This window comes from Planococcus citri, chromosome 4 (genome assembly GCF_950023065.1).
Source record: "Planococcus citri chromosome 4, ihPlaCitr1.1, whole genome shotgun sequence".
Taxonomy (NCBI): Eukaryota; Metazoa; Arthropoda; class Insecta; order Hemiptera; family Pseudococcidae; genus Planococcus; species Planococcus citri.
The window spans coordinates 65,588,788-65,602,941 of record NC_088680.1 but is presented as its reverse complement, the minus strand read 5'-3'; the positions used below and the strand labels follow the sequence as shown (position 1 = coordinate 65,602,941).

The 14,154-nt window shown below is 35.9% G+C and overlaps 1 protein-coding gene across 2 annotated transcripts in view; it reads right to left on the bottom strand.

The window, feature by feature from the left end:
* Nucleotides 1–611: 611 nt before the first annotated feature.
* Nucleotides 612–14,154, bottom strand: part of LOC135845894 (uncharacterized) — a 68,257-nt gene continuing 54,714 nt past the window's right edge. The window contains exon 2 of one of the 2 annotated variants that reach the window (XM_065364761.1): nt 612–2,490. In XM_065364761.1, the coding sequence (XP_065220833.1) occupies nt 775–2,472 (1,698 nt within the window). In that variant the 5' untranslated portion in view covers nt 2,473–2,490 and the 3' untranslated portion in view covers nt 612–774. Of the gene's footprint in view, nt 2,491–11,010; nt 12,897–14,154 lie in introns of those variants that run through there. The other variant, XM_065364758.1, reaches the window with a different exon arrangement.

The following is a 14,154-nucleotide window of genomic DNA, read 5'->3' as shown; positions in this document are numbered from 1 at the left end:
TTCAAGTTTGAAATTTTTTAATAACGCAAGAGAGAATAAACTGGCCCTAGCGAAGCGAGGGCAAAAGCTCTCGAAAATGATTATACCTATATTCGAGAGGTATATAAGAAACGATGCTTCAAGTTCATTATTTTGCTTCAAAATTTTAAAACTCGAACGATGATTTCTTTTTGGGGTGAAAAATTCAAAATTGAAATGAGTGATGAGTTATTCATAAGAAGATGGATGTACTTATTTAAATAAAAATGTCGAAATTTGACTGAAAAAAACCCCCCGAGCAGAACATTTCGATGAAAAGCAGGACTTCAGCAGAAGAGCAGGATTGTTCGACTGTTTATCCTGGTGCTTTGTATTTTTGAGCAAAGATACCATTTCTTTTCACCTTTCGATCTGGTACCTAAAGCATCATGGCTGCTCTCCTGCTAGAAACGGAGTTCAATTATACATTAAGTAAGGATCACTTTGATTTCATTCAAATATTGCTTGAAAATTTCATCTTCGGAGTCCACTTTTTTTACTCTCATTTTACTTATGCCATCCACAATAACGATTTTTGAAAAAAATATACGCATTCGGTATTGTAAATTTAATAGGTAATGAAAAGATCTCTCGACGAAGCACAAATAGAATTTATTCTGAGGCCAATTAATGAAACAAAAATCAAGAACATTTGAAACACACTCTTGCTCTGATTAACTACCTACATAAAATAATTAAAAAACCAGATCATTTCATTATAATAAAGTGTAAATTCTAACGTAAACTTCGAAAATTTTAATTATCATCCGAACACCATTCCAAAAACGATTTCCAACCAGGATCTTTAAAAACCTTCGGAATATCACATTCAGAAGCTTTGGCCAGTTCAACACTTAATTGTACGAACCTTCTTTTATATAGCTTGAAATCATCGTCGTTACAACTACACATCCACACAGCATCTTTCAGCCAATCAAACATATCACTTCCAGCAACCTTGTAACATGCTTTCAAGAAACTCAACGACGACAAAATTTCTATTTTAAATTCCTTAGCTGATCGAATACTTTCAAACGATCCTTCGATGAAATCAACGAACTGGTTTGGCGGAGGAAATGCCGAACCTTTTCCAAAAGTTTTGGCCCATTTGGACAATTTGGAGAGATTATTTCGTAGAATCATTCGCTTGATTTTCATAATTCTAATAGGATCTGACGAAAAGAAGTTGAGAAATTGGTCTATTTCGGAAAATCGTAGTTCTTTCAACAACGTACTGCAGTATTCTGATGCCTTATCATCATACATTTCCATAACTTCCATCTTGAACGCTTCAGATCCTCCGGCTGTTTCTTCACAACATACATTCATGAATTGCACGAAACTATCCGCGGGATAATGCTCAAACAAACGGGTCCATTGTAATGCCCAAAAGTCGTGTCGTCTTTCATCCGGATCAACGGCTGATAAAATGGCAACGTCTAATCTGACGTCGGTCAAGTTAGAATCACGACCCCACCAATTTTCCATGTGGTAATCATCGAATACAAATCTTTGCTTTTCGTAAGGAGCGAGATTAAAGATTTCCACTGCCAAAGGAATGTGTTCGGTCGATAGAAACGGAGACTTATCGGCATCCAAAAGATCACTGATTAGATAACCAAATTCATAGTTACAATACTCGCCTCGTATACGCATCCAAACCTGCAACACAAAATCTGCATGCATCCAGAATCTCACCAAATTGCCGAATTTCCATATTTTGTTACCATCGAATAGTAACACCAGTTGTTCGTTAGTCAATTTCGTCAGAAAATTTTCCCAACTTCTGAATGGCATGTTTTGCAGGTAGCGTTCTTTGAGAAAACTACTTCGTTTATCCAAATTCAACCGGTTCAAAAAATAATCAGTAGCACAAGCCGGGTATTTGTATTCACCATTGAACACGTGATTGATGATATATTTTGTCATTCCGGTAGTCTTACCCTTTCTGCAAACACTTTCCCAATAATACACCAATGGATAACGTCGTTCACCGTTTCGCAAGTTAATCTTTCTCTTCAAATTTGACCACAATGTTTGGATCTCGTTTTTCAAACAATGATTGCAAGCGATTCTGTACTTTTCCGCAGCATTCAAATCATCTTGTTTAAGCATTTCGCGAGCGGTCTCTTCGTCGTTAATGGTGCCATCGGTGGACCAGACCAACACGTGGAAATATTTGTGAGCTCGACTACCCACTTTATCGAAGAATATCTGTCTATCATAAAAATTGCTCCATGATGCAATTTGTGCCTTTACTATTGGCATAAATCGTTCGATTTGCTGCTCTATGGCTGGTGGCAACGCGATGATCTCCTGCACTTTTTCAGGGGGATTGGTTGGGTTCATCATTGCAGCTAGACGACACAACACCGCAGCAGACACCACCGAAGCTGTATGTTCCAAGGTGCACGGATTCCGTCGAAAATTGCACAGCGGTTCGAGGGAAGACATGATTTCACTCCGGGCAATCTGAAATTACGAGAGAACTGCTGTTGAAATCGACGAATGATGAAAAAAAAAACGAAGTAGGTAAATTAGGTATATATGTAGGTACATATAAACTCCCCAACAGCAGAGCACAGCACCTTTATTTACCTACATTCCACATACCACCCTCATAGCACTTATGCAGTACAATGTACATAGGTAAGTAGTGGAAGGAGAGAAGTTCAAGCATACAATTTGTGCTCACAATAGTCCAGGAGCCCATATGAAAAAAATGTACGAGGGAGGTTGAAATTTGGGACCCGGCCCAAAAGTTACTATATGTAGTATCCCTCTTTTCAGAAATGTCACTCTGGAAATTCACAGTTGGGGCTTTTAAGCACAGCGAAAGCTCAAAGTTCACAATTTTTATGAACTTTCAACTTGAAAAGTTTTATGGTTAAAACCGGTGGATTCTTATAGGATTTTTCACGCTGATTCCGAATATGCCGGTCTGTCGACCCCTAAGTGCCCCCAAAGGAGTGCCAGAGTGGGTTAAAGGGGTAAAAATCGCAAAAATTTCTGTATTTTTTCAAATCGTATAGGTAACAAAAAGTGCTGAATTCTTGAAGCATTTTTCGCGCAGAATCCAAATATGCCCGGCTGCTAGCCCCCAAGTGCCCCAAAAAGGGTGCCAGCCTACTTTGAAGGGGTGAAAAATGCAAAATATTTACGTTTTTCACATCTTATTTGCGTAAACGTAGCATTATTCCATAATTATTTTATTCGAAGGCGGTTTGCAAGTATTCTGAAATCAAATGTGTCACTACCTACCTCTAAATGCTGCCCAACTGCCTTAATATGTTGAAGAGGAAAAAATATTGTTGTTCTAGAGACACTGAGAATGTTTATGATGTCCCTACAATTACATATTATTTCGAAAAATTTTGACAAACAGTAAGGTACAAGTATAGTATATGTATTGATTTTTTTACTAGGGAAATACGACAACTTTAGCTATAGATACCTCTTGACAAAAAAAAATTACTCAAAATCTGAATCATCACTTGAAGATTCTTCATCAGCCGATTCTTCGCATTCATCTGTCAGTTCTTCGTTTTTGGCACTGGTTGCCTCATTTGTTACTTCCAGCAAAGAGGGTATCATCTCACCTTCATACCAGTGAGGTAAGTATTCACCTTCGTGTAAAATCCAGCCACTGCTACTTGGTGAGATGGCTGTATTCCCCTCTGGCTGAAGCCAGATACTACAGATGTACTGGCACCTCATGATGGGTTGTTGTAATACTCGCGAACATGATGGAAGGCTGCTCGAAGAATAATTCAGTTTCTTAAACATTTTTTTTTCTTTTTTTTGGGCAGAAACGCTGATTAAAGATGATATACTTACCTGCATTCGTCCACGTTTTTGCAATTTTTGTAAGCTCTTTTGAAATCTTGGGGTTTTTTCCAGAAGTTTGAATGGTTGTACTTTGGCTTTACGATAGAATGTGGGTGTATAATCGCAGCCAGTGAAACAATGAAATGCTGGTAGCGCTTGGCAGAGATCTCTACTCAAAGTATTCGCCAATTTGGTACAATTTATGAAACGATGAGTTTGTTTAAAATTCTTCCCTACTTCTAGCCACACCGTAATATTCGATAATTTAAAGATGTTTCCTAAGATGATTATTAAAACATCTGTATCCTGACTCTGGATCACAACATTTCCTCCAATTTTTGATAAGAAATGAGAATTTTTGGCAATTTGGACAAAAGATGAATCTTTTAGTTATTTTCGGCAAGAAAGCGAGACTTTGCCTACTCCACCAAAAGACAAGAGTTTTTCAGCGATTTTTGGCAGATAGTGATTCTATTTTGCACTTCTTCTGAAACCTACGAAACTTTTTGAAAAAAATCGAAAATTTTAGAAAAGTTTTGGCCAGAAATGACATTGTTTGCGAATTTTGTCAAATGTGAGATCATTCGCATACTTTCGAGTAGAAAGCGAGACCATTGATGGGCAATTTTAAAAAAAGACAGAGCGCGTTTTTTTGGAAATTTTAGCCTACACGCCCCATCACTATTTGAAAAGAATCAATTTTACATTCGAGCAAGATTTGGATTCGGAGTTACAAGGTTCGGTTTTAGTTTATATATGGGTCAAATGGATTTCGAAATCGAAATTGATCTTTTAAAAATCCATGAGTATTTCGATGCCCATTTCTCTCTGTGTCTCTGTCTTCCTTTTTTTCATTAATTCATTAAGGGTGGAAGGGGATTAATTCTAACATCCTTTTCCTGTCAAGTGCTTATTTTTTCCTCGCGATTTGCACGTTTCAGCAGTCGCCATTTCTTTCCAACTTTTGATTTGGTAAATTTTGAGCACTCTGGCTAGTTACAGGCCTGAATTCTACATTATGTATTATCAAGTATCAATTTGATTTTACTCAAATATTACTTGAAATTTTATATGTACTTTGTAGTTCATTTTTTTACTCCATTTCACGTGTGCCATTCAGAATAAATTTTTCAAAAATACAAGAAAAGTCTCGACGGAATTGAAATCATTTATATATTTCGAGGCCAATTAAAACAAAAATCAAATAAAGAAGTTGAAAAACACTCATAATCTATTCGACTAAATTATACTTACGAGTAAATAAAACATTATTAATAAAACAAAAATCGAAAAGAAACTTGAAACACTCTTTCAATCCAATCGACTAAATTAAACTTGAACAAAACAATTAATCATTAATTAAAGCGTTAATTATAACGTAAAATTCCAGAGTTCTCAAATCTTTGTCTCATCCGAACACCATTCCAAAAACGACTTCCAACCAGGATCTTTGAAAACAACCGGAATTTTAGACGATTTCGCCAACTCAACACCGAGCTGTAAAAACATGTTTTTATACGTCTTGAAGTCATCATCGTTACAACTACACAACCACACTGTCTCCTTCAGCCAACCAAAGATATAGTTTCCAGCAATACTATAACACGCTTTCAGACAATTCGCCGACGACAAAACTTCAATTTTAAACTCATTAGCTGATCGAATACTTTCAAATGATCCTTCGATAAAATCAACGAGTTGACTAGGCGGAGGAAAGATGAATCTATCTTTTTTATACCAATTATCAACCCACACGTAATAATTGTCTCGCAACATCGTCTGCTTGGTTTTCATAATACTTCTAGGATCTGACGAAAATACGCTGAGAAATTGATCTATTTCGGAAAATCGCATTTCACTCGCCAAACTGAACAAATGATTGGATGAGGAATAATCATTCATTTTCATTACTTCCATTTTAAATTCGTCCGGTCCTTCTTTTTCACAACACACGTCCATCAATTGCAGGCAGGGTTGGTTCTCTACGTGTAGACTATCTTTGTCTACATAGTCTACGTTTGTCGTGTAATCTATGTAAACTTCATGTAAAGTAGACTTCCTGTAGACTACGTGTAATGTATGTCAACTTTGAAGTTGTGTATTCCCAAATAATCTCCCTTCTTGCTAAAAATTTGTCGTTTTTTTGCAAAAAATTGCCCTCACTTTTTAAATGAAAAATTGAAGAAAAAAAATCTTGCATTTTCGACAAAGATTGTGAACAGGTATAATTTTCTTACCAATAATTGACGATGTCTACTTCTGCTAAAATTGTCAGTTTTGCTTTTCTCAAGTTATTTTTCTTTCCAAACATTGTCAAAAATGAAGTACTTGCTCGTTTTTTTTTTTCAAAAATTGAAGAAAATTCTTGTTTTTTCAGCCAAATTGCTGAAAATTTTCATTTTTTGCAAGAACTTGAAAAAGCCATTACTTTTTTTTTACAAATTGTTCAAAAGTTTCATTTTTTTACCCAAGAAATGCAAAAATCTCGTTTTTACTACTAGAAAAATTAGGGAAATGCTTTTCCTTTGTGAGAGATTTGTATTCTCTCTTTTCAGCTCGACAAAATTGCTGAAGATTTTCACATTTTTTCAAGAATTACCTATCCAGAAGTTGTTTTTCTGCCAAAAATGGGCAAAAACTGAAAAATATTGCTTTTTTGCCAAGTAGGTATGTTTTTTTAACGCGGATTCTCAAAAATTTAGTTTTTGAAAGTTTTTTGAATCTCGTTTTTGAACATTGTTTGGATTTTAACCACAAATTTTTAAAATCTTCTGCCAAAATCCATGTAAAAAAGGCTTTAATTCTAAAACAGAAAACAGTTTTACTTTGTAGTTTACATAGTTTACATAGTCTACATGTAAACTATCGTTGTCTACAGTAACGTTGTTTACGCATAGACAACGCGTGTAAAGTAGACTATATAGTCTACTTGCCAACCCTGATTGCAGGAAACAATATGTAGGGTATTTCTTAAACGCATCGATCCAATTTTCTGCCCAAAACCGGTGTCGTCTATTCGGATCCATGGTTGATAAAATGGCAACGTCTAATCTAACGTCGGTCGAGTTCAAATCACGATCCCACCAATCCTCGTAGATGTAATAATCGAATACAGCATGCTGCAATCTGTAAGGAGCACGCTTGAAGATTTCTACAGCCACAGAAATATGATCAGTCGAGTGAATATTAAACATATCGCACTTGAAAAATTCTCCGATCAGACCAGCAAATGCGTCCTCGCGATACCAATCTCGTATACGTATCCAAACCGCCACCACAAAATCCGCATGCATCCAAAATTTCATCAAATGTTCCATAATGTAGAGTTCAAGAAGTGAGTCATGCTTGTCTCTATCGTCGTCGTAGACTAATGACACCAATTCTTCGTTTCTCAATTTCATTAGAAAATTTGTCCAACTTCTGAAGGGCAGTTTTCGCAGGTAGCCAACTGTGAGGGAATTAATTCGTTTATCCAAATTCAACCGATTCAAGAAATACTCAGTAGCACAAGCTGGGTAGTTGTATTCACCATTGAACACTTTCTCGATGATATATTTTTTCATTCCGGTAGTCTTACAGTTTCTGCAAACGCATTCCCAATAATACACCAATGGATAACGTCGTTCAGCTTTTCGCAAGTTCAACTCCGTTTTCAAATTTGATCTCAACGTATTGATCTCATTTTTCAAACAATGATTACAAGCGATTCTGTACTTCTCCTCAGCATTCAAATCATCCTGCTTCAGCATTTCTCGAGCGGTTTCTTCATCATTAATGGTACCATCGGTGGACCAGACCAAAACGTGAAAATATTCCTGAGCTCGACTACCCACTCTATCGAAGAATATCTCTCTATCATAAAAATTGCTCCACGATGCTAATCGTTTCTTCACTATTGGAATAAATCGTTTGATCTTTTGCTCTATGGCTGGTGGCAATGCAATGATATCTTTTATTTTTTTAGCACGATTGGCTGGGTTCATCATGGCAGCTTGACGACACAACACTGCAGCAGATACCACCGAAGCTATATGTTCCAGGCTACACGGATTCCGCCGAAAATTGCACAGAGGTTCGAGGGAAGACATTATTTCTCTGCAGGTAACCTGAAATCATGATGGTTTGTTGTTAGAGAACTGCAAATGAAATTCATTGAATAAGCGATACAAGATGCAGTTTGAAAAAGTCGATGAGCGGCGGAATAACAGCGAGATGTATTTGACTAAAAAATAAAAACAAGAAAAATCTGAAAAGTGAAAACAATTGTCTTGTAAGTTGTAGGCATTATCGTGAAATTTCAATTTTCTAACTTTTTTGCACTCTTTTCGCACCTCAAGCTCTATCGATTTTTTTATTTTCAATGCTAACACTGCACAATCATTTCGCGACCAGTGCACGGCATTTCTGGTATAGGCACTTAGACACACAAATGGTTTCAAAAATAATCTCGATGATCTGTGACAACTACATCCAAAAGCAGCATACCTACTCATTATATATAGTCCGGCATATGACAATAGGAGTAATTGCACCCCCCCCTCCGATCCTCCGGGACACTTTTTTCTTAAAGGAGACATCCTAAGGAACATTTTAAAGCAAAGTTGCCAAATAAAAAGTTGGCCTTACTTACAAAATGACGGCCATTTTGATTGACAGGTCAGCCGAAATCGCAGATTTTGCGTTTTAATATAGGACTTGCACGAACTTTTTCAAACTTTACAAAGGTAGATCGAAAGATCATGCAAAAATTTATCACCTGTCAAAATTTCAAGTGCTAAAGTGCGTTTTTCGATTTTTGGTGAATTTTTGAAAATCGAATTCAGGCCAAAAATGAGGGAAAAAATCAAAATTTCACCAAATTGACCAAGAGAGCTGAAATTTGGAATATATCCTATTTTCGACATGCCAAATCGATTGGAAACGGTTTCAACCCGTTTTGAGCAGTTCTGGAGCCTCCAGTAGATTTTTGAAACTCGAAATTCCCATAAAATTCCATCAAATTGGAGTTGTAAAGCTGAAATTTATTCTAAAAACTAATTTCAATACGCTACGAAGTACTGCAGGTGAATTTCAAGTCGTTTTGGAGCCTCTAGCGACTTTTTGAAAATTCCTGAAACCCCCAGCAGATTTTTGAAACTTTAAATTTTCACAAAATTTCATCAAATGGAGATGGAAAGCTGAAATTTACTCTATACTCCATTTTTAACAGCCTCTGAAGACGACTTCAGGTGGATTTCAAGTCATTTTAGACCCTCCAACAATTTTTTTGAAAATTACTGGAGCCTCCAGTAGAGTTTTGAAAGTTTAAATTTTCACAAAATTTCATCAAATGGGGAAAGCTGAAATTTACTCTACAACCCAATTTTAACACCCTCTGAAGACGACTTCAGGTGGGTTCAAGTCATTTTAGGGCCTCCAGCGACTTTTTTGAAAATTACTGGAGCCTCCAGTAGATTTTTTAAACTTGAAATTTCCCCAACATTAATTTATCAAATGGAGTTAGCAAGCTGAAATTTACTTCGCAGACTCCATGGTGGTTTCAGTAGTTTTGAAGCTTCCAGCTACTTTTGGGAAATTTCAATTTTCCAAAAAAACGTCATACAACCTTTCAAAAAGTTGCTGGAGGCTCCAAAACGACTTGAAATTCACCAGCAGTCAACTTCGTAGCGTAATGAAATTAGTTTGCAGAATTAATTTCGACTCTCCATCTTGGTTTGATAAAATTATGTGTTCAGATGGACCCCCCTGAACTACGAAAAAAAAACCGACCCTCCTAACCCTGGAGCTAATTTTTTTTGGGGGGCTAAAACCGGTTGCGATTTACGTTTTTGGCGTTTTACTCCGTAAATATTAGGTTTACGAGAAAAACTACCATGACAAAAAATGTTCCCCTTCAAATTCTCGATAATTTGATACTACTCTCGATACCCATCCCTCAAGGGGGGGTGCCTAAAAAAGGTGGTAGAAAGGGTAGGTGTTTCAAAAAATGTCAGTCCAATAAATGAATCAAAGTTACCACTTAATACCATTCGTATTCGCTCAATTTTTTTTTACAAAGTCTACTCACCCAACTACTAATCAAACCACCACTGATTGGTCTTCAACCCTCCCCGTGGGTTGGGGGGGTGCTTAATTTTTCAAGTAACACAAAATTGAATCATGTATTCGAAAAACGAATCTGGATGTGCGATATATCGAAGAGTATGTTTTCCAGGACGCTGAATACGAATATGAAATTACTTTTTGAGGTCCAGCCCCTCAAAGCCCCCCTGTGCCCCAAAAAAGGTGCAAATTTCGAAAACATACCATTCAATATGTCACTCGACTTTTCAAAATTTCGGCATTTTTTTTGGGGCAGTCAGGAACTTTGCGGGGTGGGGCCCAAAAAATAAGGCTATATTCGTACTCAGCGACTTTGAAAATATATCATTCGATATATCACTCGACTTTTCGCGATTTCCCAATTTTTTCCTTTTCGGCCTCACTTCTTTACGTTATTTTCCCGCTCTACTACTTCTAACTCTGAAAAGCGTTTGACCTTAAACCATAATCTAAGTCCTCCAGTAGAAAGCTTTGGGTCAACAAATTCAAAAAATACAATGCGTTTTGAAACCTAGCAGTCCATGAAAACGGATGATCTTTTGATGACTTTTGAATAACCAAATTTTCACTATACCTAACAACCTTTTTTTAAAATTACTCACGTACGAGTAGTATTCAAATGCAACTTCAATTGTCGATTTTTATATAATTTTTCGCGCTGATCACTTGAAAAATAATTTAAAAGTTCCATCACGTCAGGATTATTCACATTTTCATAGTTGAAATAGATCAATTTTTCGTAATTAATGGGTTATTTCTAAGTATGTTAAGTATATTTACGATTTTGTGATTTTTTCACAATTTCATTTCATTTTGATCAATTTTCTGTGATTTTGCACAATTATTTTTTTCGTAACCGACAATGAGCACTATTGCAATATTTTGCTGAATTTTATACAATTTATATATTTTCATCGATTCTCACCCAATTTAAACAATTTTTATGGCATAATAACAAACCAGATTCAACTGGCAAAGTTCACAATTAAAATTGAAAAAAAAAATTACCATAATCATAAACTTGTGAATTTAACGATGAAATTGAAGAACACGAAATTTGCAAATCATATTTATTTTAGCGTTAATTAATGAACAAAAAAAAAATATTAAAAATACGAAAAAAAATTGAAACACATTCTTACACCCAAATCAACTAAATTAAACTAAAAATGAGTCATTAGTTGGAGCGTCAATTTAAACGAAAAATTCGAGAATTCTCAACACACGTCCGAACACCATTTCAAAAACGACATCCAACCAGGATCTTTGAAAACATCCGGAATATCACATTTCGACGATTTCGCCAGCTTAACATCAAGCTGTAAAAACATACTTTTATATCGCTTGAAATCATCGTCGTTACAACTACACATCCACACAGCATCCTTCAACCAATCAAATATATCACTTCCAGCAGCTTTGTAACACGCTTCGAAACAATTTACCGACGACAAAACTTCTATTTTAAATTCGTTCGCTGATCGAATACTTTCAAAAGATCCTTCGATGAAATCAACGAGCTGGCTTGGCGGAGGAAATATCAAACCATCATTTCCAAGCCAATAGCGCAATTTCAAGAAATTAACTCGTAGAATCATGTGCTTGGTTTTCATAATTCTACCAGGATCCGACGAAAATACACTGAGGAAATGATCTAATTCGGGAAATCGCATTTCTTTTAACAAAGTGCAGCAGTATTCTGATGCTTTATGATCAATCATTTCCATAACTTCCATCTTGAACTTTTCAGATCCTTCTTCTTCACAACATACGTTCATAAATTGCACGAAGCAATCAGCGGGATATTTCTCAAACAAATGGATCCACTTCATTAGCCAAAACTTGTATAGTCTATAATTTGGATAAATGGTTGACAGAATGGCAACGTCTAATCTAACGTCGGTCAAGTTCAAGTCACGATCCCACCACTCCTGCAGTATGTAACTTTCAAAGGCATCATGCCGCAATTTGTTAGGAGCGAGATTGAAGATTTCTACAGTCAGAGAAACATGATCAGTTGAATGAAAAAGAAACTTCTTGCCGACTAAAAGTTGTCTGATCAGAAAATGAAATGAGATCTGCTCATACGCCTCTCGTATACGCATCCAAACCTGCATCACAAAATCTGCATGCATCCAATACCTTATCAAACATAGCATCATGTCAAGATCAAGACAGAAGTCTAGTGTGTCATCAATGGAATCGTCGCACAACGACACTAATTCTTTGTTAGTCAATTTCATCAGGAAATTTTCCCAACTTTTGAACGGCATTATTCGCAGATACCGTTCTTGGAGGAGATTGATTCGTTTATTCAAATTCAAACGATTCAAGAAATAATCAATAGCGCATACTGGGTAAATGTGTTTATCCCTGAATACCTTTTTAATGATATATTTACTTAGCCCGGTAGTCTTACCCTCTTTGCAGACACATTCCCAATAATAAACCAATGGGTGATATCGTTCTGTTTTTCGCAAGTTCAGCTCTGTTTTCAAATTAGACCTCAACGCCCTGATCTCAATTTTTAAACAATGATTACACGCGATTCTGTACTTATCTTCGGCATTCAAATCGTCTTGCTTCAGCATTTCTCGAGCGGTTTCTTCGTAATTAATGGTACCATCGTCCGACCAAACCAAAACGTGAAAATATTCGTGAGCTCGACTACCCACTTTATCGAAGAATATCTCTCTATCGTAAAAATTGATCCACGATGCAATTTGTTCCTTAACCATCGGCATAAATCGTTCGATCTTTTGCTTTATGGCTGGTGGCAATGCGATGATCTCTTGTACTTTTTCAGGAGGGTTGGTCGGGTTCATCATGGCAGCTTGGCGACACAACACTGCAGCAGACACCACCGAAGCTGTAAGTTCCAAGCTACATGGATTCCGCCGAAAATTGCACAGAGGCTCGAGGGAGGACATGATTTCACTCGAGGTGATCTGAAATTATGATGGTTTTTTGTTAGAAAACTGCTGACAAAGTTCATTAGACATTAGGTACCTTAAACTATCCTTTGACAAAAGTCTATGAGTGACTGAGAAAAATGAGGTGACTTAAATCAAAATTCAGGTCTAAGAGCCTCAAAGGGTGGGCTTGGGCATAATTCGTTTGACTTGAAACCAAGAATAACCTCCGTGGGGGGGGGGGGCTTGACTACCAAAATTTTGAAAAATACAATCAGGGCTCGTACTCAATGTCTTCGCCAAAAAAGCTTGTTAACGTAACCATAAAGTAACTGAAAAGTAACAAAAAAAGTTACTGAATGCGATCAACACATTTTAAAACAGAAAAAAATCCCCAAAAAAAACAAGAACATTACGGATTGAAATGTTTGTAATTTTGAAATGTTGAACTATTTCGAAATTTTTTTATGAATAGTCGAGATTTTTTTACAATTTTTTGTCAGCAAAGTAAGAATTTTGGCAATTTCTGACAAAAATGGAAATTCTTGGAAAAATTAAACGAGACTGACAATAACTTTAACAACAGGAATAAGGAATGGTTTTCCAACACTTTCTATTAAAAAGCGAAACACTTGCACATTTCTTTTTTTTAAAAGTAAAAATTCGAAATTTTAGAAATTTTGTTAAAAATTGAAGACTGTTTTTTTTTCAATTTTTGGAAAAAAGTAGGATTTTGACAATTTTAGCGAAAAGCAGGACTTTGTGATAATTATTGGTAAAAAGTGATACTTCTTGGCAATTTCTGGTGAATAGGTACCTGAGCAAGGCTTTCCGGTAATTCAGAAAGAAAAAAAATCTTGAACAAAAATTTGATAATTTCAATAAAAAAATATCAATCTTTTTTTCGCAATTTTTTCGGAGAAGTGAAATTTTTTACCTTGAAACTTGCAGTAATTTTAAATAAAAATCGTGACTTTTCAACTGCGAAATAGCTACAATTTTCAGTAATTAAGGACAACTTTAGGGCAATTTTTGGAAAAAAATAAAATTTTATAGAATTTTTAGCAAAAAACCGAGAATTTTTGACAATTTTTGACAGAAAGCAAGACTGAAAATTTTTGGGAAAAAGCACGAATTTTTGTCAGTTATTATTGATGAAAAAATGGTACCTATTTGTTTGCAATCTTCGTTGAAAATGGGGAGAAATTTTTTGTTCAATTTTTCTGTTGGAAAGTGAATTTTTTGACATTTTTTTAGGTAAAAAGCAGGATTTTTAGGTAATTTTCAGAAGGAG